This window comes from Planococcus citri, chromosome 4 (genome assembly GCF_950023065.1).
Source record: "Planococcus citri chromosome 4, ihPlaCitr1.1, whole genome shotgun sequence".
In the NCBI taxonomy this organism is placed as follows: domain Eukaryota; kingdom Metazoa; phylum Arthropoda; class Insecta; order Hemiptera; family Pseudococcidae; genus Planococcus; species Planococcus citri.
The window spans coordinates 24,275,545-24,301,370 of NC_088680.1; the positions used below are offsets into that span (position 1 = coordinate 24,275,545).

At 35.3% G+C, this 25,826-nt stretch overlaps 2 protein-coding genes and 1 long non-coding RNA gene across 3 annotated transcripts in view; 2 read left to right on the top strand and 1 right to left on the bottom strand.

Moving 5' to 3' along the window:
• Positions 1-25,826, bottom strand: part of LOC135845344 (uncharacterized) — a 426,634-nt gene that overhangs the window by 170,509 nt on the left and 230,299 nt on the right. The window lies entirely within an intron of this gene.
• Positions 11,362-12,875, top strand: LOC135845347 (uncharacterized). Its single transcript, XR_010558732.1, has 2 exons — positions 11,362-11,597; positions 11,702-12,875. It is a non-coding gene; the product is annotated as an uncharacterized LOC135845347 (long non-coding RNA).
• LOC135845345 (uncharacterized) lies at positions 14,783-16,985 on the top strand. Its single transcript, XM_065363835.1, has 2 exons — positions 14,783-15,144; positions 15,308-16,985. Exons 1-2 carry the CDS (start codon positions 15,085-15,087, stop codon positions 15,890-15,892), a joined length of 645 nt encoding a protein of 214 aa, XP_065219907.1. The 5' UTR covers positions 14,783-15,084; the 3' UTR covers positions 15,893-16,985.

Here is a 25,826-nt window from a genome sequence, read left to right on the forward strand (position 1 = left end):
CGAATTTCCTTGAACATTTTTTTCAATCCTGTAGCGAACATTTTGGTGAACCTTGTGGCATGTACAGAAAGCTACCTTAGCATTTTAGCCTCTCTCTGATACGTAAAATTTCACAAAAACTATTCAAGAAGGTATTCCTATCAAAGACTCGAGACTAAATTGAATACAAAACGTTTAAAATGGCCGCAATGGAGCTCGTTACGGTACAAGGTGTCGACATGGGGCATAGCACAAGTTCTTCACACTTCATAATGAAATGTATTCGGCTACTACTCCACGGTACTCTTTTCTCATTTCTATGTATTTATTCCAGTTCAGTTCGGCCATGGCCAGTGTAAAACACAACATGGCATACTTCCTTCACCATGTTCAAAACCTATCCATGCTCTTGTAGTACCTTGCTAAGTATTAAACTCGGGTGTGAAAATGATTAAATTTTCATACGAGAGCGAAGAAAACACCGGTCCAAGGTAGAAAGGAAAAGTGTTGAGATTAAATGATCGCATGTTACATAAAACAACAAAGAAATTACCCAACATTTGGCCCACCGCCGTTGGTATATCTATACTGGTATTTTTCGCCTGCGGAGGTTTTTAACATCGAAATAACGATATGAAATGCTTTTTTTCTGCCGCACTTCTCATTTCAAAGGTACCTACGATGTTTCCACTCGAAAAGCTTTCGTAGAAACTTTTAAGAAATGCCAACTTTCGCGTTAAGCTAATTTAATTTTTTCTTTTTGAAAAAAAAAATAGCTTCGCGTATCAAAGGTTGCACAGTATCTTCTTTGCGTATTTTTACTCCTCTTCGTCACCTCTTCCCTAACTCGTTGTAGTTTTATCCCCTCTCGCTGCCTACCTGCCGGCTCAGGAAAAAGTTGCGAATTTCGTTTTGAAAGTTGTTAAACAGAAAAATTCTCATGTATTTTATTAATTATAATTTTACTTTTCTTTGAATTTCGCTAGTTTTGTACATAGTTTAAATGTTTAAAATGTTTTTACCCCTCGGAGAAAAGTTCTAATTAGCGAAACGGCTTTATTTTTTTGAGTTTGAATTTTTAGCCCATTAAGTTTTTAATTTTTTTTTATCCTTTTTTTTTACAAACCTGAGCGGCGTTCGTCACAAAGGTAAAGAAGTGCGTAGTCGTTGATTTTTGCGTAAAGCTTTTTATAGTACTTTGGAATAAAAAAAAAACGTAAGTAGGTACTTAACATTTTAATTATACCTACATTGTGTTAATAGAAAAGAAAAATTGAAAAATTCCGACTACTTGTTTGATTTTTCTACTGCGTGGAAGAATTCCTTTGAGGATATATGAGCGGTTTGAATTTCAGTTTTAATCCCTTCCTCTGCCTCATCTTCCATCTAACAAGTTTTTGAGATGGGAAACTCGTCATTTACGCTCTTGGTATATTATTGCGGAATTTCAGGTTCAGCCACTCTTTCTGGCCCACTAACCCTTCATACAATTTTTTGGATTGAAAATTAGTAACCTACGACTTGGAAAACAATGTATTATTGTATACAGGGTGTCCAGTGAGTCCACAAAAAATGATGTGTGAAGGTGTTGCCTATCTTAAAATTTGAAGGGGAAAATTGCGTTCTTCGAAATCAACAGTTGAAATGCATTTTTGACCTTGTGAGTGGGTAGAATATTAGAAAACTAAACAAAATCACATGCCAATAATTTTTTGCCCAACTTGCAAATTGAAGGGGCAATGAATTACGTTTGAAAATGAACAAATTGTGTCATGATCAAGTTATTATCAACTCTGAAATTTAAAAATATTTCTGTTTATCCACAATGAAGTCATCATAAAAAAATCAAAATTCTGAGTGAATTGAAAAAATAAACGAATTTTAATTTTTTTGCTATGAATGTAATTTTCATCAACTTTTTCATGAAATACGTCAGAAAAAGGTCAAAATAAGACAACCGAATAGATTTAAACTTTTCGTGATGTTTGGAATTGAAAATTGAATTTTTTCGAATTTTGATTTTTTGCGATGAGTTAATTTTATCGAGAGAAAGGGGTTTTTTCAACTTTTTCAACGAATACGTAAAAATAGGGGTCAAATGGGTCAACTTCACCAATCAAAACTTTTTTTCATGTTTAAAATCAAAAAATTGCATTTTTTCGCAAACATTCAATTTTTTTAAATCGACTTCATGAAATAAAGTCATCCCAATTTTTCAATATGTTGTTCAGCATGAAAAGTTGTTCATAATATTTTTTTCAGAATTTTTGAGAGTCGAAACGATATGAAAACTACGTAATGAAACTTTTCGAGTCAACTTTTTGTACGAAAAAAAGTGGCAACACTGATTCTTATGATATCACCAAAAAGCCTTTCAAAACCCTTGATAATTGGGAAAAGTTCAATTTTGGTAGGTGTCACAATTATCGAGTAATCCTCTGCTGAAATGGATTATATTTCAAGTTCAATGAAAACTTTGACACCCCCTAGCAGCGTTCAAAAAAGGGTTAGAGGAATTCGATTTGCGCCATTGGTCATCATCCCGTCGGAAGGTCTTCCCACAGGAAAAATTTCAAAAAAATCGTCGACATCTCCCCCCCCCCCCCCCCTTACCTACCATTTCTTGGTCAAATTTACGTGGGCTGGCCCTGGAGGCAGTGGATGGAATCCAATCAAAAATCTGACGTTATATTCGCGTTCAGCGTCACCAAAAACATACTATTTCATGTGTCGCACAAAAAAAACACTTTTTTGAACTTTTACCCACTTGGGGAGGCGCTGGGGGCAGTTGATGGGATCCAATCAAAAATCTGACGTCATATTCGTTTTCAGCGTCACCAAAAACATGCATTTCGATGTATCACATGCCCCAGATTTTTTTTTGAAAGTTTTGCCCAAATTTGGGGGAGGGGGTGCTCCCTTCCATTAGAAAATCCCATTGAGAATCACATATTTCAAAAAATCATTTAAATGTACATCTATGGAAATTTTTTCAGAATTTTAAATAGTAGCTCCCACTTACAGCGCTATTTTGAAATTTGAATTTGCAATTTGAAAGTTCAACTTTCAACTTTTGAAAATTTCGAAATGCTTAAAAAGTTACAAATGCAATGCTCTTTCAAACTGTGAAATCAGTTTTGATCAAAGTATCGTAACTTTGGAGTCATGTGCTGCTGAAGTTGAGTACTTTGAGACAAGGTAAAAATAATTGAGCCCCCCACCCACCACCGAGAGGACTGAGACCGAACTGATTGGGGGGGTGGGTAGATATTGTAAAAAAAATTGAGCGAAATCGAAGAACATGACTCAAAAACATTCGTCAAATTAAAGGTGGAATGACCTTGTTGCCACAATTGCGTTTTTATGGCGAACTAGTTATGCAATTTTATTAACATAAATGACGAAAAAATGTATTCTGACAATTTGAAGGTTCTGTTGAATGAACATTATTGAAACAATGTGTAGTGATGTTTTGTAATTCCAATTCTACACAATTTTCACTTCGCAGGAGTAGGAATAACATATGGATCACATTCCCGATTGTTCTGAAACTTACCCACCTAATCTGGAAATTCGAGGGCCAAGTTTTTCTGACTTGAAAAGAATAAGCGACATCTATGGTAAAATATAACAATTAGTGGGTACATTTATCCAATGATTTTAAAAAATCATCCCCTTATAGTCGAGAAATGCCTTCATTTTTTCCTCGTGCTCGCTGTTGAAAAATAATTCAACGAATTACCGTACTTTTCTATACTTATAAAACCACCTGGTTTATTCTCTCGATCAAAGCGACTACCTATATAGCTTGATTGTTTAGCAAACATTTTAAGAGCGCGATGAATCTCGCGAAAACTATCGCGGTAAAAAAGGCGAAAAGATGGAAAATCTAATCGAGAATATGGAAAACGCACTCGTCGGTCTATAATACACATAAAAGAAAACGACGACGACGACAGCGATGCCAAAATAAAGAAAGGGTAAGTATCGAGAGAGATGCAGAGCGAAAACGAGAGATAGAGTACGATAAAAAATAAAGCATCGCGGGTGAAAAAAAAAACTCGAAAGAAGAAGCTTCTTACAAGTAAAATTCGTAAACAGATCTCTCATTTTGTCGAAAATTTATCAAGAACGAAAAACGAAAAGAATGTCGTGAAAATGGTTTAATTAAGTTCATAATAGAGCAATTAAGTAGGCGTACTTAAGTTTCACAAAAGAGAACGTTTCCCTTATATTTTTGCTTTGAACGAGGCAGCGCAACGACGCTTGTGCGGTTTCAAATAAGAACTTATCGCAATGGGGATTGACATGCCGCTAACGAGTTTTATTAGGGAGGCCGATTTTAATGAATATTTTTGAAATATCACGCAAAATACAGACGCACGCTATATGGCTTATTTCATTTCAGTGGTTTTCAATCGGATTTTTTTGATTTTTGTTACGTACCTTGGGTACTTTTTACTATGCCTTTTTGAAGAAAAATTTACACGAGGATAGAATCATCGCGTGTAATAGATGTTTTCTTATTTTCGCGTATTTTTTTTCCCTCGCTCGGTACATAAGTAAAGTGTGTGGGTGTCTTGGGAGAACCCTTAGCAGGTGTCTTTTGTAACCCACTGGACGGTTTATCGGCTAATCAACGAGATTTATTAGCTGGAAAGCTGGCGGCGAATTGTTTTAAAACGTTATTCTCGAAGGCGATGGTTCGGTGCTGCTATAGGTGTACTTCTACCTACGTTGTACTATAAGATTGAAGCAAAGCCATTCGTTTGACAATTACTTTGATCTTTTTTTTTCTCGCTCCCTCAACACGCGAGATTTATTGGCTAAACTCGAGGACATTTTTCACACGTACGAAAATCTCAGGCGATATTTTTACCCCGCCAGATTATACAAAGACGTGTCTTTGCCATTTTTTATGTACTTTTGATTAAATCTGACCCTTCGGTTGAGGTTTTCACTCTATTTTCTGCGTACGAAGTGTAGCAGTGAGGTGGAGTATTGACGAGTGAAATTTTGTTATTTGAAAATCGTGGAAAGATGAGCTTTTATTTTGTAAGTTAAAATTAAGCTTTTTTGCTGATTTTGAATTTATTAAATTTGGCCAATTTTAAAATTTCGTCAATTGAAAAGTCGAGGTAATTTCAACCATTTTTTTTAGGTTTGAGGGCTTGGAAGCAGCTGGGAAGGGGAGGGGGTAGAATCTCCCAAAATTTAGAATTTCAACATTAATTTTTTCTAAAATTCACAAAATTCTTCAAAAATTTATTCGATCAAAAATTTCCAAAAATTTGTTAGATTCTGGGTCATTCCCCATCAATTTAACCAAGAAGTGGTAAGGGTGGTGGGGGGGGGGCAGAATTTTTTTGAAATTTTTCCGGTGGAAAGACCTTTTGAAGGGATGATCAATGGCGCAAATCGCAGCCCTCTAGTCCTTTTTTCAAGACTGCTAGGGAGTGTCAAAGTTTTCTGTGAACTTGAAAATCATCCATTTCAACAGTGGATTACTCGATAACCGTGATACCTGCCAAAATGGAACTTTTCCCAATAGTTAGTGGGTTTGAAAAGCTTTTCAGTGATATCATAAAAGTCCATTGTTGCCACTTTTTTTCATACAAAAAATTAGATTAAAAAGTTTCAAAACGTAGTTTTCATATTGTTCCGACTCTCAAAAATTCTGAAAAAAATATATCTACGCAGATGGTATATTTCTTCATCGCGATTCAAAAGATTTTTTACTAATACGTTGTCCTGGTTAGAAATTATTCTTGATAGATGTTTGAATAAACATTTTTACATCAATATCTTGTATTGTTGGTTCAGCATATTAGTTCCAAGCAGCCAATAAAATGACTTGAGTTTTTTGTCCAGTTGAGTTCTCTTCTTCAGAATATGATCTCTCCATGTGAGGTGGTTATCAAGGTGTAATCCCAGATAATTGACGACATTTGTTTGAAGTATTATTTCATCATTATTAAACATTAGTGAGCGAGTTGTTTTGACTTTCGACTTTTCTTCTGATAAAAAGGACGTAGCTCGATTTTTTACTAATGATTTTGATTCTCCAAGTTTGACACCATTTGGACTTGTCTCTCATGTAGAGGGTGCTAATGTGCCCATTAATTGTTCTAGCTTCTTCAGACGGGGCTTTTCTTAACCATTTCTTATCAATTGTATTTTACCAAAACGTTGGATTCACGAGTTAAAAATGAAAATATGATTTGGTCATGATTAATATGCAATAATAATTGTAAAAATAATGTACATCAAAAATTATTTTTTCAGTTTTAACCCTTGAAATTAATGCTTTTGTAAACGCTAATAAGAAAAGCCCCGTCTGAAAAAAGTAAACATTTGCCAGCTCACTAGATTAGCGCTCTCTATGCAAGTACCCTGTCCGCGTTTGTTTATTGAGTTTAAATCGTTTTGTGATTTGTCCATTGCAACATATGGATAAAAATCTTGTGTGATAATTGCGGTGTCATCAGCAAATGTCGCCATTGTGACATCGCTTGTCAAAGGGATGTCACCCATGTAGAGAAGATATAATATTGGGCTCAATACACTTCCTTGTGATACTCCTGCTTGAATTGTTCTCAAGTCAGAGAAAGCACCATATTATTCAGCTCTAAATTTTCTATCACTTAGATAGTGAGCCAGAAGATTGTGTAGAATGTTTGGAAGATGATATTCAAGTTTCATTAAGAGACCAGCATGCCATACTCAATTGAAAGCTTGGCTTACATCAAGAAAAGCTGAAGTGCAAATTTTTTATTTTCGAGAGAGTTGTTAATTTTTTTGATGAGACAATGTACTTGCTGAACAGTATTGTGTTTCAAACGAAATCCAAATTGGTGGTTTGAATCAGCCTTCTATTTTCTAGAATTGGCCATAGCCTTTGTGAAATTAGTTTTTCAAAGATTTTAGAGAGGATTGGCAATAAGCTGATAGGTCTGTACTAGAGCTGAAAACAGTACTCGCTGACAGCGGGTAACTACTGTACCCATACCGTCAATTCTTGCTTCTCGCTAGTAGCTCGTAGCTGGTTGAAAAAATTTCACATCGGTTCACATTATAACTAGTAGCCCATTGAATGCGTAGCCAGTGTACCAGCATGACATCATCATTGTCATCAATCATGTCAAATGTCAATCACACATACAAACGACAGGTGTCGAAGTGTAACTCCCCCCCCACGTACCAATTACCAAATTTTGGGGTGTGTGCGCAGACCAAGTGCGAAAACATTCCCGTTGTGCTCGCTATACTCTACTATCTATACCCGAATCAACCCGATACAACCACTAGCAGGTTTAGCCTGTTTTTTAACCAGATACCGGTTAGCTGGTAGCGTAACCGTTTTCAGCTCTAGTCTGTACAAGGTTTCATGTTCTGGTTTTCCTGGTTTATGGATGAGAATAACTTTGGCATACTTCCATTGGTTGGGATAGAATCCAGTTGTAAGTATCATGTTAAAAATTTGAGTGTTATACCAAATCTATGCTTGGTAGCATAGTGGATTGAGCCGTGGCTTTCTGAACAAAAGGTTGTGGGTTCAAATCCCGCTAGAGAAGCAGTCGTTAATGTGTAGTGTATTCATTGTAGTGCGTTTAACATCGGTTACACATTAAGCTTCGAGCACCAGAACAGCAGAGGCAACAGAAATGCAGGTAATCTGTTGCCGGTATCAAAAAGCTGTAACTGGTTTGAGCAACTATAGGTAGCAGTGATTACTGAACTCAGGGTTGTAAAAACCAAGCTAGCAATGTATGAGCAACTTTGTGGATAGCGTAGAAAGCAATGGGAAACTACTACGCTACGTGAAAGCTCAAAACAACATCAATTCCTGAGAATAATCGCTGTGGCATAGTCATTTGCCTCACCCTGTTAGGGTACCACTAAAATGTGATTTCCAATGACCTGTAAAGGACATGGAACCACAACAACAATACCAAATCAGCCAAGGTGGAAATTCTTTGATGATTTTTCCATCAATTTTTTTGTATCTAGGCGATTTCTTATTTTTAATTTGTTTAACAATTCTTCTGACTTTGTCGATTGTGATTTTTGGTATTTGAGTGTGCTTACATTCTATAGCAGATATATTTGGTGGTGACATACATGGTGGATGTGGTTTGATTTGCTTTTCATGGTGGTCAGCAAAGATTTCGGCTTTTTCTGATGCACTGTGAGCCCATTCACTATTTTCTAAAAAAAATGTTTGGTGAAATTGGCCCATTTGACCCCTATTTTTACATATCTGTTGAAAAAGTTGGAAAACCCCTTTCACTCGATGAAATAATCTCGTCACAAAAAAATCAAAATTTGAAAAAAATCAATTTTCAATTCCAAACATAAACAAAAGTTTAAATTTATTCAGTAAGTCACTCGGAATTTTGATTTTTTGTGATGAGGCTGAAAACATTGACACCCCTAGCAGCCTTTAAAAAAGGGCTACAAGGCTGCGATTTGCAGCATTGGTCAACCCTTCGGAAGGTCTTTCGATAGGAAAAATCTCAAAAAAATCACCGACCCCTCTTTACCACTTCTTGGTCAAATTGATGCGGAATGTTCCTTCAAATTCTTCGAAAATCAATAAAATCACACCAATCAGATCAGATAAAAAATGCATAAGTATCGCGTGAAAATTGACACAATAAATAAAAATCCTCCTCATTCAAACCGCAAAATCCACATCTCGGTCAACGTTAGAGAGACCCAGCTCGATAGAGCATGGTACCTAATAGAAAGAAAAACCATCACCATTGTTCAAGCTACTCGAAAAATTACTCGTTCTTTTCCACAATAACTTCATCGTTTCCTTGTTTTATTCAAAACAGCGACAGTACAATGGAATACTACGCGAATAAAAATACTCCCCAAAATTACCTCCTTCCTTTCATCATGAATTATACAAAAAATTCCAGTCGACTAATCACACCGTTGAAAAAAAAGAGAAAACTTTCCACAAAGAAAAAAATTCTTTGGTCGTAGCAACGACGACGATGAAAAAAAAAAGTGCAAAAAAAGACATCAACACATGACGGGTGCGCAAATTGTCATACTCGAACAAATTACCTTGTTAACGCTCAGTTTCTTTTTCAGCGAAGATTTTTTTAAGAGTGTTAATTTGAAAAATGACGTTAATCAAAGAGCATCGCATCGCTACCAGCACATTATGTCGACGACACCGACAACGAGCGAGCGACGGTTCTGAATCAACGATAGCCTTCATTTTATATTATACACACAGCGTCCTCATCGTTGTAGTAGCTTTAAAGCTGTAAGTACACGTTAAAGCTTGATGAAAATGTATAGCATATCCTTTTAGCTTTGAAAATAACGCTGTAGGGATGTTTATTTTCTATGACTGAGCGTTTTTTTCCATCAATGTAGTTGGTGTCGTTTTTTATACGTGTGGAAAAAAAATACTCGTGTCGAGTATTCCAACGGTCATTTATATTTATCGGTAATTAGAAAAGTACGCGGTATGGGTACAAATAAAACGTTTGGTAAGGACTACACGACGAGCAACGAGCATCATTAGAGGGTGTAATCTCGCGTAGCGCAGCTTTTTTCTCATTTTTTATACTGGCTTGATTGTTGAATATCGATTTGAAGTGGTGTCGTTGCATTAATATTGTTCGTATGTACTCTCCTGGAATAGATACTGCGTTTTCCCCTGTTTTTTGTGCATTTTTTCTCGCAAGTCTGTACCTACATATCGTAGTACGTATCACTAAAAAATGATACAATGCAGACGTTGAAATTTCATAGTAACAGAGATTTTAACATAGATATGGTTCAGAGCTTGGATCGATCTGAAATTTTCTCGACATAATGAAATGAGAAAAACTACAGTTGCATTTGAAAAAACCCATCTGAGATTATTTTTTATCGAGTCGAAAGCTCAAGTTTGAGTGAAGAATTTGTAGGTAATGGAAATTTTTTTAAAAGAATTTTTACAGGTAGGTATGAAAAATTCAAAAAATTGAATTTTGAAACGGGAAATTCTCATACTTTTAAAAACCAGCTTCAATGGTGTGGATTTTGACTACGTTTATACTTTTTTGATGCATGAGATACGCGTTGACCCCCTACCCTCCCTTCCCACCCCCTCCCTCTCATCTGGGAAATGTTTGTCAATTTTACTAAAGGGTCATTCCACATCAATTTGACCACCGTTTTTGAGTCATGTCCTTCGATTTCGTTCAAATTGTTGGCTTCCAACAATTTTTTTGAACTTTTACCCAATTAGGAGAGGTTTTGGAGACCATGCGTGAGGTCAAATTGAAAAACTAAGACTATATTCGTGTTCAGCGATATGGAAAACATACTATTTCATGTGTCACACGAATGAAACCACTTTTTTGACTTTTTCCCTCTTTGGGGAGGTGCTAGGGGCTGTGGATGGGGTTCAATCGAAAATCTGACGTCATATTCATGTTCAGCGTTACCAAAAACATACAATTCGATATATCACATGCCCCAGATTTTTTTTTGAAAGTTTTGCCCAAAATTGGAGGAGGGGGTGCCCCCTTTCATTAAGAGGTCCCATTTCGAAAATTAAATATTTCGAAAAAGCATCAAAAAGTACATCTACCCACAGAAAGTTTTTCAGAATTTTAAATAGTTGTTCCCACTTACTGTACCATTTGGAAATTTCAATTTTGAGCTTTTGAAAATTTCAAAATACTCAAAAAGTTTCAAATGCAATGCCTTTTCCAACGATGAAATCAGTTTTGATCAAAGTATCATTGCTTTGGAGATGAAAAAATTAAAATTAAAAAAAAAGTCCCAATTTGACGACTTTAAAATAATTTTTGCAATAAAATTAACGATTCGTTATTTTAATGTACCTAGTACCTACGAAAAATGGTACTCATACGAGTATTTTTATTTTTTTGAAATGAAATGGAATATTTACGACTTTAATTATTAGGTAGCCTAATTTAACCTTATTTTAAGAAGTACCATAAGTATATATTCGAAAATCCCACGTTTTATTAAAATAATTTCATCTGTACTTACTAATTATTTCTATAAAATGAAGAAAAACATAGAATTGACTGCTGATAGTGAATAAGCGTACACATCTCAACCTATTCGAATGTAGCACGTTTCATTAAAACTATGTGTATGTAGGTCAGGTATATGTATAGGTGAGCGTACTTAATAATAAAGTTTGGTAAAGAAAATGACATCATTGATATTTTTGAATCGGTGAAATGTGTCAAAAAACGTGATGATAAATTTATAACTAATAAATTAATATCGAATCATGATTGTTTCTCGGAAAATGTTGGACAATGAAAACAAAATACGTACGTCATGAAACGGTACCGACCGTAGCTTTTTATAAATATTTAAATAAGACGGACAACGTGAAGGCGAAAGAGTTAATTTCGGTTCTAATTTCAAGTACATTGTGTCGATTACCATAAATTAAATCAGACTACAAGTTTACGTGTTCTTACGTAAGTTTTTATTCTGTATACCTGACTTGAAGAATTTTAAACCATTTTTCCTTAAATTTAAACGTCATGTTTGAGAAAACTCCATTTACACTATTCACCGTAGGCCTACTCTTCATCATAACTCTTGAAATAATTTCTTATGTAAGTATAGTTTATGGCTATATAAACACTAAACCGGTATCTTAATCTGCATCGTTTTAAGCTTGTTTCTAACTCGATATAATGTATAATTTTATTTCTCTTAGAATGGCACAAATGCTAGAAGTCTCGATGAACTGAAGCGCCTGAAGCGCTCAGATTCATCCGAAGAAGAATCGGATTCCAAAGAAAAATCGGATCCCACACAAAAACCGGATCCCAAAGAAAAATTGGATCCCACACAAAAACCGGATCCCAAACAAAAACCGGATCCCAAACAAGAACCAGATATAAAGCATCCCGTTAGTACAACAACAATGAAATCTACCCATCATGAACCAGCTATTCCACCAGTAGAGGTAGATGAAAATCCGACAGGACCTGCATCAAACGATGGGACGAGTGGTGGAGGATCTACAGGGGGATGTACTTGGGAAAATTGGCATACCTGTGCATGGGGATGTACGTGGGATAATTGGTGTGATTGGAGTTTCAAACCTGAATGGAAATGTACTTGGGAAAATTGGGATAATTGGTGCGTATGAGCATCGAAGATTTTTGGTACAGTCAAACTTGGATAAGTGGAACCCATGTAAGTGGAAAACCTCTATAAGTGGAATAAAATTCGTTTCCCTAGCACTTCCCTATGTAAACCCATGTTAAAGTCACCTCTTTAAATGGAAACAGAACCTATGTAAGTGGAATTTTGTTTTGAGTAGCAGAACTTCTGGAACTGAAATGTTGCTTTCGTTTTACCTCTATAAGTGAAATTCTTTTCCTTCTTACCTCTATAACTGAAACATTTATCATAACAGCGCCTCCAGAAGTGGAATTCGTTCCAGTTAACGAGGTAAGAAGGAGGGGAATTTCACTTATAGAGGTAAAACGAAAGCAACATTTCAGTTCCAGAGGTCCTGCTACTCAGAATAAAATTCCACTTATATAAGACTTTAACATAGGTTTAGATGGGGAAGTGGTAGGGAAACGAAAACCTCCATAACTGGAATTCCAATTTGTTCAACCTCTATAAGTGAAACCTACTTTAGTGGAAAACCTATGTAAGTGGAAAAAAATCCGTTTCCCTTGCGATTCCACTTACCCAGGTTTGACTGTACTTCTGAGTTGATCGAATTCATCAATATGGTACAATGTTTATGATCTTATCTATTTAGACGTAAGTAAGCATGAATTTGTACTCAAACACCTACCCTATGTATAGGTATACCTATTCTTTTTTTCAATTTTACTAAAGTTTAGATAAATAAAAAATAAAAAATCGTTTATTTTTTGAATTTTTTCGTACCTATTTTGATTTTTTTGTGGTGAGTTTATTTCATTGAGTGAAGGTTTTTTTTTTAACTTTTTCAACGGATACATACAAATAGGGGTCAAATGGGTCAACTGTACTAATCAAACCTTTTTTCATGCTTTAAATCAAAAAATCGCTATTTTTCGAAAACTTGAAATTTTTTTAAATCGATTCTGCAACATGGTGCCATCCCAATTTTTTAATATGCTGTTCACTGTTCAGCATGAAAAGTTGTCCATAATATATTTTTTTCAGATTTCAGAATTTTTGATAGTCAGAACGATATGAAAACTACGTTTTGAATTTTTTCGAGCTAATTTTTTGTACGAAAAAAAGTGGCAACACTGATTTTTTTGATATCACCAAAAGGCCTTTCTAAACCTTTAACTATGGGGAACAGTTTCATTTTGGTAGGTATCGCGGTTATCGAGTAATCCACTGCTGAAATGGATGATATTTTAAGTTCACTGAAAACTTTGACACCCCCTGGCTGCTGTTAAAAATGGTCTAGAGTGCTGCGATTTGCGCCATTGGTCATCCCTTCAAAAGGTTCTTCCACAGGAAAAATTTCAAAAAAATCGCCGAACCCACCTACCACTTCTTGGTCGAATTGACGTGGAATGACCCCCCGAAGCAATTGAAGAGGAGCTCAATAAGTACCCTTCAAAATAATACGACCCAAAGTTCATTTTTTAGTCCTTCCAAAACAATTGAAAATTTTTGGAGAAATTTGATGACTCGCTGGAGGTGCCAACAAAGTTAAATTGCGACTGTTTTCAAAAAAAAAAAAAAAATAGCTCGTTAATGTTTTTTTTTCACTTTTTCTGGAATTTACAAATTATTGGTCAAAATAAACCCACTTTTGAATTCGCACTCCAGGAATTCCGAAGTAACCATCTAAAACGGCCGAAAGGGTGCCTAATAAACCATCACTGACCAAAGTTATAGATGCTGAAGTCAATTGTTGGCTCTTCCAGCGTCATTTGCAGCTTCTAGATTAATTTTAAAAATCACTGGAGGCTCCAAAATGTCCCAATTGTCTCAAAAATGGTAGTTATTGATGTGTAGGGGTTGAATTGGAGGGATTATTCACATTCATTCACTTCGCTCCAAAAAAATTATACATCATGAAAAAGTTTGAAAATTGCCCTTGAGCCAGGTTCTCTGAATTTTTTAATTTTTAAAAATTCTTCAAAATTCAAAAATGAATTTTAGCAGATCAAATTTTATGTGGTATGATACAAATGTTTTAAGGCATGATCTTTCGACCCAGTTCAGTTCTCCTCGAATCTGAGAGTGCGATTTTGGAAGGTTCCCTTGCGAGTTGAAAAATAAATATTTCATTGCTGTATAATTTTCATTTTTTAATTTTATTCACCAATCATGCTTACATGCCTACTCACAAACGGGAAAAAACTCCAACTTTGTACCAGAACACTTCTTAAAAACTTTGACTTATCATTTTTCTGGCTCTCTAAATTCACTTTGCTGAGAACTGAGGTTTGTATCATTTGTCATCTTACATCAAGGTCTAACCTCCTTCCTTCTCCTTCAAAAAAATTTCAAAAATTTCCAACTCCGACATCAAATATAAAAAGTAGGTAATAAAGTAGGAAAATTAATGACTTACTCAATACTTATCTATACCTGCACTAAAAAATGAAATAAAACGAAATTCATTTGCGATGAGTCATCCGATTGATTGTATAGAACTTGTAAAACGACTCAAAAGACGTGATGATAACCAAGTTTCAAATATGCAAATTCCTTCAAATCACGTCTTATAATTGGAATTTTTCTAAGAAAATTACCTATAATACTAAAGATGAGGAGAGTTGTGAAGATTTGTATAGGTATTAAAAGCGTGCGGAGTAGAATAAAAACCATGTCGAAGGTACCTATATAAGTATCAGATGAATGGCACGAAAGATCGATTATTATCGTAGTGTTATTAAAGTTTATTTCAGTCATACTTATTACAGTCGCGATAAAAATTAAATTAAGTGCAATAATTTCCCACATTTAGTTATTTGCGTAGATTTTACAATAAAGTACGTTGTAAAAAAGTACCTATACTAACCTGTATTAGTACCTTACTCAAGTTTTCATTCTAAATATCTTGTGCGATTTTGAAATCATTTTTTAATATACCTACCTACTTACCTACATACTTTAATTGCAATGTTCAAGAAAGCTCCTTTCGTCATACTCCTCATAATAAATTGTGGAATACATTCTCTCGTAAGTATACATTTTATAGCCAAATAACTAGCACCAATGCATCATGTTTAAGCCTATACTCGTCACTTTTACGTGTCAATTTTCGGATAAACGTCAAAATTTGCCTAAAATGACTGTAAGCTAATATTATGTACTTGAATATTTTCGTATTGATTTTTCTCAGCCAACAAATATCACGAATTCGCACGAACAAGAATCAAATTTCAATTCCAACCATACAGAAACAGATTCTACACCGAAATTAGATATTCCGGAAGAAAATGACGAATACCCGAAAGAATCAGAATCATCGACTCCTCAATTATTCAAAATTCCAGAAGATGAATCTGAAAAGAAACCTTCTACTTCTGGTTATTATACTACTCGTAATAAGGAAGACTCGATACATTTTACAGACTGGCAAGTTAATCCTGACCTGGACTGGCCAGTTGATCCCGACCTGAATGCATCGTCGACTTCTCAATCAGAAAATCCAGAAAGTGAAAGTGAACGGAATAAGCCTCATTCTACTTCTTATTACTCTAACGATGGAGTCTTGGCAATCTACCAAGATGGACAACAAGTTAACTCCGACCTGGATGCATCATCGACTCCTCAACCTAAAATACCACAAGGTGAACCAAAAGGGAAGCCTTCTACTCGTGATAAATATTTGACAATAAGAATTGATTTATCTCAGTCCTGGAGATCTCGTGGCGGCGCCACCATCGACTTGCAGAACGAGGGACGTATTGAAATAACTGTGTAGAGAATCGCATCTCGACAAGTCGAATGTGCGCGTGTGGAAGCGTGCGTGAGTATGGAAATGTCCCCATTTCAGCATGTCAACATGTACATATTTCATGCATTCTACCACCAGAGTGCAACACTTGATCATCAACTCCGAATCGCTATCATTTATTTTCTATTCCATCCATTTCTGCTTATAGGCTAGTGTAAGATGTTATAGATATACTGCAGGGCTTCCTCTAAGGAAATTTTGGAGCTGCACAAACTTGAATAAATTGAAGTCTAATTTTTGATAATGTGATATGACTTTTTTCCCTAGAAATTTCCCACTCAAAATTTTGGAAGAATGAAATATACAGGCAAATAAAACTATAAAAAGCGATGTTTTTTTGTGTGAGGAGTTAATCGTAGGTACTTCTAAAAAGTTTAAGTACATATCATTTTGCTTCAAAATTTTGAAATTCGAATATTAATTTTTTTTGAAAAATTTTAAAGTGAAACTAAAAAGCAAACGAGCCCGAGCGAAGCGAGAGCAAAATCTGTCGAAAATTGGTATCCTGAGAAGCATAAAAAATGGAATTTGAATGATTTTTTTTTAAATCGAAAAACTAAAAAAAAAGCAAATGGCCCGAGCGAAGCGAGAGCGAAGCGAAAGCGAAAGCTCTCAGAAATCAGTTTTTCAAGAGGTATAAAAAACGATGCTTTTTAGTGGTATGAGTTACCTACTTGAAAAAAAGTTTATCATTTTGCTTCAAAATTTGAAATTGAAATGATTTTTTTTTGAAAACTTTAAAATTGAAAGTAAAAAGCAAACAGGCCCGAGCGAAGCGAGGGCAAAAGCTCTCGAAAATTGATAATTTGAGAGATATAAGAACTATGTTTTCTTATGTGATAAACGAAGGAGTTTATAATTTTTGCTTCAAAATTCTTAAATTTGAATGATGATTTTTAAAAAATGGAACTGCACAAACCATTTTCCAACTGCACAAGTTTTTTTTGGAGCTGCACAAAATGTGCGGAGCTGCACGTTACAGGAAGCCCTGATATACTGGTTAAATCTGTCTAAATATTTCACAATAAAAATTTTATTTCTTTAAAAAAAAATGTACATATTCTCCAAGCGCATTCATTATATTGAATAATGCACCTTCTAAAAATTGAATCAGTGTTTAGATTTCATTAAAGTCCAATAAGCAAAATTTATAATTATGGAATTAAATGAACCGAAATGAGCAAAAAATACCTGTACCGCTTAAAAAAACATCTGCAAAATTCTTTTTTCTAGTAAAATGAACGATTTGATATTTTATTGAACAGAAAATATATGTAACTTCATAAGTCATAATAAAAATTTAAGTTGCCAAATTAATTTTTAGATTTTCGGCTAATTTTTGAAAATTCAAAGCTGGTCATTTTCGACATTTCGATGAATTATGGTTTCTAAAAAAAATAAATGCAAATTTTATTCGGTAAAAATGATGAAAATTTGTCCTAAAACTGATATCAACTCTCTCAGACCAGATTTTGCCATTCTTGGTCATTCTGGAGCCTCCAGTGTGATTTTTGATGTCTCCAAAGGCTTGAAAATGAATTTGGGCAGTTACCATCTGTGGCTTATTCTCGACCTTTTTAACAATTTTATCCAGATTTAATTGGTCCAATTTCTATGCAAACACCTGCCATGGATGGTTCAAGATGTAATTCCTCAGTGGGAAATATTAGTGTAATTCTTCCATAAGAGTGGGAAAAACCGGTATATGTGTTAAAATTCTTTAGATCTTCAGTCCAATGCAAAGATCTAAAACTAATGAGAACCACTTCTAGTTTAGCGACTCGAGTAAGCTAATGCTTTTTGTCAACAGTGTAAATACAAAGGCAGGCAAGGGCCACCCCCCTCATCCCCTAATAGTGATGTTTCCATTTATTTAATATGTGCTTGAATTAATGTAAATTAACGTGATGTCGATTTGGGTTTCTTGGATCATCTTTCTATCATCCAGACATAGAAAGATGTTGTCTTTCTACCAATGACTGCTGCCGCACTTAATAGTATTAGGGGATGCAAGGGAGGGGACTTAAGGCTCGTTTACACTATGACAGTACTGTCATGAAAGTCGCTGTCATGACAGCAACTTTCATAATGTAAACAGAACTGTCAGCACTTCATGATGGTGTGACAGCACTGTCACATAAGTGTAAGGTGTTTGAGTTTTTTTCTTACCTTTATAAATTATGACTAAGTAATGTAAAATGAAGTTAAATGTTCAATATTTTCATATTTCTGGTCATATTTTATGGTTTAAAGACAAAACAAGCTCATTAGGTCAGATTGAAGGGTTGAAAGTGTACGTTGTGTGTAAACACCTCTGTCATGAAAGCATGAAAATCAACAGCTTTCGCGAAAGCACTATCACGACAGCGCTGTCATAGTGTAAACGAGCCTTTACATGTGTATTGTGTACAGTGTTAGGGAGAGGGTGAAATACCTTTCCTATGGGTTGCGTTCGCCCATCTTCAATTAATAGTGAATAGTATATTACATGATAGGAGTGGAAAGTTAATCGCGTTACTGTCCAATCCTGTCGCATATACTATTTTAATTTCATATGAGAGGAAAATAAATGCTGAAATTTTAAAAAATGGCTAATTTTGAATTTGTAAACATGTGCGAAAAACAGTTACTTTCCACTACTTTCCGCACTTGTTTTGATAGATGCGTTAAAGACATATTTTCCAACCACAAAACTGTCTAGGAAACTACTCATTTTCCAATCATATGAAATTAAAATATTGAAATGGTGAGTGTTCAACAGTCATTAATTCAATATTTTAGGCGAGAGATATGATTTTAATATATCTCAGATTGATCTGCCATACCTTTTTTGTGCAATTGCCAGGTTTTCCTGTGAACGTTGTAAATTGTAATTAATCTAGTCAGATTGGCATCTGACCATAGAAGCAAGGTAGTACTCACCTTGCTCACACATGTGATAAATATTTTCATCTAATTTCATATTAATTTAGTTTACTTTTGCTGGACTGCTTATAATAATAATTATATCATTAAAATGTGTATAAACTGTTCTGTCAAGGTGTTTTATTTCACTTTGAGACCTTTCTGATGTAGTTGAGACTGTTAAGGATCTAAAAGCCTACTCTCGGAGCTAGCTAGGTTGAAGAGAAATATTCCCTCCCTAGGGAATAATTCTTGGAAAATCCCTACCCAGTGCTTATAATAATTTTTACCATCTCTGATCTTTCTCACTCTCCCCTTTACAAAATTTTTGATTTGGAAAAAGGGATCTTAATTCTACTTTTTTGTAAGTTTTTTGAGAAAAGTCAATTAATATTCTATACAACACTGCGATTTTTCAATTTTTTCCAGAAGCTTCAAATCACTCCTCTGGAAAATCCAAAAATGAACTTTACCAGGTAAATATCGAATGTGTCACGATTTGTATAGGTATTCAAATTATACCCAATTTCTAGTTCATGTAAATCGAGAAAATGACACGATAGCAAAAATAATGACAAAATTGATGAAAATAAAACCTGAATGGGTTGATGATCAATACCTTGATGAAACGCGTGTAAAAAACATCTCGCATGGCGAATCCAGCTGAAATTTCTACCACGTCTTCGCAAAGATTCAATAGTCATGTGGTAAAAATTTCAGCCTGCTGCGTGCTTCCGTCTGCCCACAATGGGAGTTGGTTGGGGACTTTGAGATCCGACATCGTCACCCTTGATTTTTTTCACTACATTGCTGTGGCTGTGAGAAAATAATTTCAACGTGATGAATTATTATTCTCTGCACCAGCATTTTTGTACATTTAGACATCGTTTATTTTTTCATACTTGGTACCTGTTACTGTGAAAAAATCAAACTTGAAAAAATCGTTATCCTGGCTAGACTTTGACAAGTTGATTGATTTTTTCACACTCAATTGTACATCTTTTGCTCTATTGTGCCATCCATACCTGGTACTGAAAGGAGAACTTGTCTAGACTTTCATGTCTAGACTTTCTTTTACTGTTAAGGTATGTTTCGCGAGTGTTTCTTAGCCAAAGGAGAGGGGTGAGGGGTACACATGTAGATCTCTGGTGGTCAGTTTTTCAAGTGAACTGTGAATTCGTTCATTTAGTTGTTATTTGACTTTGCTGTGGGTGTTAGTTGAGAATTTTAGCTGCTCTAGTGTTGATCAGAGTATACCATTTTTAAGATTCAAGCTGCTGTTGAGATCCATTTCTTATAATGGTAAGTTTTTATTCTGCTTATATTTATTATTGTACAGGGCTATGAATTTTCATTTCTGCTGTGAATATGCACGAATTCGCAAATATTTATTTCATGATAAATTTAAATTGATCGGAGGTCTATGTACTTGAAAAGAAAAAATCAATTTCAATTTTTGATTGTTTCAAGTATTAGCTCAATTTTGAAGATATTCTTAAAAATGAGGATATCATTATGTAGGAAATGATAACTTTAAAATCACGTGAGACATGTGGCTTTGAAATTATTTCTTTTGGATTTTCAACACCTTTAATGAAAAAAAAATGACTTCCACTGGTTCAAATCTATGTATCTCGCGTAATTTTGATGTTATAAAAATATGAGAGGGACCTATTTTGTAGAGCATTAAATTTCCTACGCAATGATATCCCCATTTTTACGATAAATCCAAAATTAAGCTTAGATCTGTATACTTGAAAATTGAATAAAAGAAAAAAATAATTTCAATGTTATCAAAATGCGCATAGGACCTATTTTGTAGAGAATTAAATTTCCTACAAGAAGATATCCTCATTTTTACGATGAATTTATAATTAAGCCGAGATCTATGTGGTTAAAAGGAAGACATTTTTTTCACCTATTTTATTCATTCTTTTTTTTATTTTTGTAGATGTACCTATAGTGCTAGAGATGATTGGCCGGAGGTGATTATGATTGCTAACAATGATGTGGTACCACCACCACCACCCCCTCAACCACAACCTCAACCCATCATCATTGATACCGCTCCTGAAAACGCTGCTCCAGCTGTTCCAGAGAATGTGGGCAATGTTGTAGTGGATGTTGCCGCGGATGCTGCTGCTGTAAATGCAGCCAACGTTGTCGTTGCAGTTGTCGTTGAGGATGTCGTCCTTGTTGCAGAAGCTGCTGCTGCTGCCATGAATGAAGGCAATGTTGTTGTCGCAGAGGTCACCCCCATCCCCGCAAATGTCGCTGCTCAGAACGTTGCCATTGAAGAAGAAAGTGACTCGGACATCTCCACTGACGAGGAGGGGGGTGATCCAGCACGTTTCCGCCCAATCTGGAATGGTGCAGCAGTCAGGAGGGTGGCATCCAACCGCCGCCTGTACAGTAGGAGAGCTTGGTTCCGTGGGCAAAATGTGTATCAAAGGGGGCGGTGCCGCACTTGCCTCCTTAAAAATCGAGAGGTTTGGGTCACAAGACCATGTAACCACAAGATATGCCATAGGACATAGGTGCATTATCAACTGGCTTGATGTCAGCCTAAGTTGCGCTTACTGCCGAAAACAGCCTCGGACTGTACATCCCCATCGTGATGAATAATGCATTTTATTTATGAATTATTTTTTCCAATTTTTGTGTATATTTATTTTTTATTTTTGTATACATTTTTCATTTTTATTTTCATCGTTTTTTTTTTTTTATTTTTCATACACTCTTGCAGGTAAATTGGGGGGGGGGGTTGAGGTGTGACTAGTGGAATAGTCCAGACTAGTCCAGAATAGTGGTAGTCCAGAGTAGGCAGGCGCAGATTTATGGACTAGCTAGCTATAGTCTGAAGCTATAGTCCAGACTAGTCCAGAGTAGTGGCTGCCAAAATGGTAATTTCAACTGAAAAATACCGATTTTTACACCAATTCGTAGCCAGGACTATGGTCCATAAGGTAATGGACTATGGTCAATCGATAATGGACTACCTAGTCAAATGGGCTATATGGACTATGGTCCTGGCTACGAATTGGTATATTCCTACTACTCACGATTGCGAATACTTCGACCTCATAAAATGAATTAAAAGACGTGATGATAACCAACTTCAAAATGATTTTTTTTGCAATGTTTAATTTATAGTCACCTATGAGTTTTTTTTTTTTTTACAGAATATAATAAGGAAGAGGAAACAGTAATCCAAATTCTGAGAAACTCCATATCAGGGCTGATGCTTGAACATACACATCTCTTAACCCAACACACCTAGAATTTCATATGGAGCCCAAAACGATCAAAAATGTCTCCAAAGAGCACCAACCTAATTCGTATGTAGGTATACTTTTTTTGAAATTAGCAAATCAAAATAAGCCAGCTATTTTATAATGGTTTGCCTAATTCAAAGTCTACAAACACAAAAGCCATACCTCGTAGTACATAGTCAATTAACAACCATAACGACTATACCATTCGACGGAAAATATTTACCAAATGTCTATTTATTTAGCCCAGATTATAAATAAATTCGCCAATTCCTTGGGCCATTAAAATAGAACGATTTCAAAAACGAACCAGCCATTCAATAGCATATACAGCATCGACTCATAAAGACCCATTCGCTTAAAAAATAAACACTCAATCAGACTATATATCTACGACTATTACTATGCTTCCTACATAATGTAAAACGTTTTTCGACACGTCCCATATCGACATTGGAAACCGAACTCGAACATGAAAAGAAAAATGGCGCATTACATCGAATAATGAAATTCAATTGATATCTGTTTACATATCGGTAATCCTCTGTTTGGTGTACAATTTCAATACGTACTGTAATACACAAATATAAATCGATCTCGCAATCCATTTTTCATCTATACAAGGTTAAATATTTATATCAACCACGAATGGTTACCATCGTTTAGCTATATTTACTCGTATTCACGTATTAAAAATATGACCTAAAAAATACCTATGTCTAATTTGGGTAACTTTGCCCTATACACGAACATCTATACAAGTATTATAATACCTATCGGAATCCATTCATTTTTGCCAAATCGAGCTCCTACATAACCTAAATCCTTGACGTCATTTTACACCAGCTGAGTCGTCCCGCGAAAACAAAATACAAACATAACTAACAATGGGTAAGAGCAAACTATACGCAGACACACGCACACCAAGACGTCGACGATATAGGAAAAAGGCATAAGAAAAACACGACGAGCAGCAGCAACCATCGTCGAACTGAACGTTGGCAAAGTCGAGTCGAGTCGCGGGCCCATATAATAATACAACATTACGTATACATCATCGCTAATGGATCAGATTTCAGGTTCGAGTTCGAACATGGAAAAGTATAGAAGAGAAAAAATAAAGCTCTGGAAATATATCAGCATTTGTTGGAAATTCGAACACTTATTTCAGGATGCTTTCAAGGCACATCTATCACTCGACAACTTTTCCCAACATTCGCGTATACTTACAGAGCAGGGCTACGTTTCTCTTTTATAAGTAAACGGAAATCGTCTTGTTGTCGGAATTACACGACATTAAATATGTGTATAGTAATAACGTCGCCCGAAGGGTTGGAAAAATTCGTCTTATACTTCACCTCGCCTAGATGGTGGCTCATTTTTCCGCATACTTAAGGGTAAATTATTAATTTTTGGTCTCACTTCTAACCGGGTCATTGTGTCAGTATAAAATATAGGTAGAGGTACCTTTTCTGCAACTCTGGTATAGTTTGTTTTATAAAAGGGTGTCTTAGCATGTTTTTATGCTGCTAAAACTTGAAAATTCCCACCGAGACAATTTTTTAAACCAGTTCGATAGAGTTTTGCATCAGTTGTTTCTATGTAGGTAACCTTCGAATTTTTTTTTGTGATCTTAGACAAGAACACAGAAGATCTTGAGAGGCCGGACCGACGACGTGTCAATAACTTTAGAGACCAGCCAAGACTAAAGACGACTGTGAGAGGCCAGACAGACGAGTCAAAATAACTGCAATAGGTCAGACAGGAACAAAGACGACCCTGAAAAGCCGGACTGACAGGTCAATGACCTTGAGAAGCCAGACAGGCACTCAGGCAACCTTGAGAGGCCAGGCAGGCAGGTAAGCAGACGATCATGAGAAGCCAGACAGACAAGTCAATGACCTTGAGAGGCCAGACAGGAATACAGACGACATTGACAGACCATGGAGACGGGTCAATCATTGAGAGGCAAGACGGACGCGGGTCAATAACATTAATAGGCCAGACAGGAACGTAGACGACCTTGAGAAGCCGGACTGGTGGGTCAATGACCTTAAGAAGCCAGACAAGCACTTAGACAACCTTGAGAGGCCAGACAAACGACCACGAGAAGCCAAGACAGACAAGTCAACGACTTTGAGAGGCCAAACAAGAATACAGACGTTATTGACAGACCAGGAAGATGGGTCAATGGCCTTAAAGAAGTCGGACAGGCAGACACACGATCATTTCGAGAGGGTAGATAGGCAAGTAAATGACTTTGAGAGTCCAGACACAATGGTAAATGACCTCAAGAGGTCAGACAGACAGACAGACAGACAGACGAACGGACAGACACACAATCATGAGGGGCTAGACAAGTAGGTCAGTGACCTTAAGAGGCCACTTGATTTCAGTTTCAGTTTTTCATAATGTTATCAATTTCTGATTTTACTTCAAAACAATCTCACTTTATTTCAAAAATTTTCAATATTACTCTTGAGTTTTAATTTAATTTTTTTTTTTTTTTATTGGAATTTTAGTTTTTTATTCGGTGTAAATTTGACTTTTTTCAGAGTTTTCAATTTAATTTTTGGTTTTATTTTCCGAATTTTTAGTTTCTTCCAATTTTATTTTCAAACACTCCCACTTCATTATGAGAGTTTGTTCACATTTCATTTCCGTAATTTACCATTTTATTCTTCATTTTCAATGTTTGATTTCATATTCAGAATGTTTAGTTTAAATTTCGACTTTTTATTTAAATTTCAGAGTTTTCGATTTTAATCTTAGTTTTTATTCCATTTCTAAAGTTACAAATTAATTTTCAGTTTTTGATTTCAATTTTAGTTGATAATTTTGTTGTCGGTTTTTTATTTCATTTTTTCAGCATTAGTTTTTTATTTTGTTTCAAATTTTTCATTTTGTTTTCGGAATTTTCAGTTTTTTAATTTTTTCATTCTTACTTCTTCAAGGTTTGATTTTATTTTCAAACACCTTCACTTGATTTTCAGTTTTTAATTTCTTTTTCAAAATCAAAAAACCGAAGATGAAATTAAAAATCAACACCAAAATAAAAGTTCAAAATTGAAATCTAAAACTGAAAATAAAATTTAGAATAATTCTGAAAGCAAAATTAAAAGAGAAAACTCTGAAAAAAAGTTGGAATGCAAAAACTGAAATTTAAAAATTGGAAATAAAATCAAAAACATTGAAAACAAATTTGAAAACAGAGAATAAAATCGAAACTGACGTTCGTTTTGCGATCGGACTCATATTTTGCGAAATATGTAGTCGCAATTTCTCACTGAAGCAGCGTCCCACGACACAAATGGACACCAGATTCGGACTCGGCGACCTCAAATTAGTCGAAAACGACGTTTTACTCGAGTTTTTTGGAAATCAAAATGATCCAAAAAATGCAAAGGGGTTTTCATGAATTTTTTTGGACAAAAAAACTTTTGGTCGCCAGTTGGACTGAAAATTTTGGATAGGAGGTTTTTTGGGACGGCGAATTCATTTCCTGTGTCAGATTATCCCGACGACACTTCCTTCTACTGGAAATTTTCCATTTTTTAGACTCAAAAATGAGCTAAAAAGTTTGTCAAATTTTGTATTTTTAATGACGTTTTTTGACTAATTTGAGGTCGCTAAAGCCAAAACTGGCGTTCGTTTTGCGATCAAACTCATATTTTGCGAAATAGTCGCAATTTCTCATTGAAGCAGCATCCCACGACACAAATGGA

What these genes read in the sequence shown, in the direction of transcription:
- LOC135845345 (XM_065363835.1), top strand. Translation starts at nt 15,085, where the DNA reads ATGTTCAAGAAAGCTCCTTTCGTCATACTCCTCATAATAAATTGTGGA. An exon ending in ATTGTGGAATACATTCTCTC is followed by an intron (nt 15,145 to 15,307) that starts GTAAGTATACAT and finishes GATTTTTCTCAG; the next exon opens with CCAACAAATATCACGAATTC.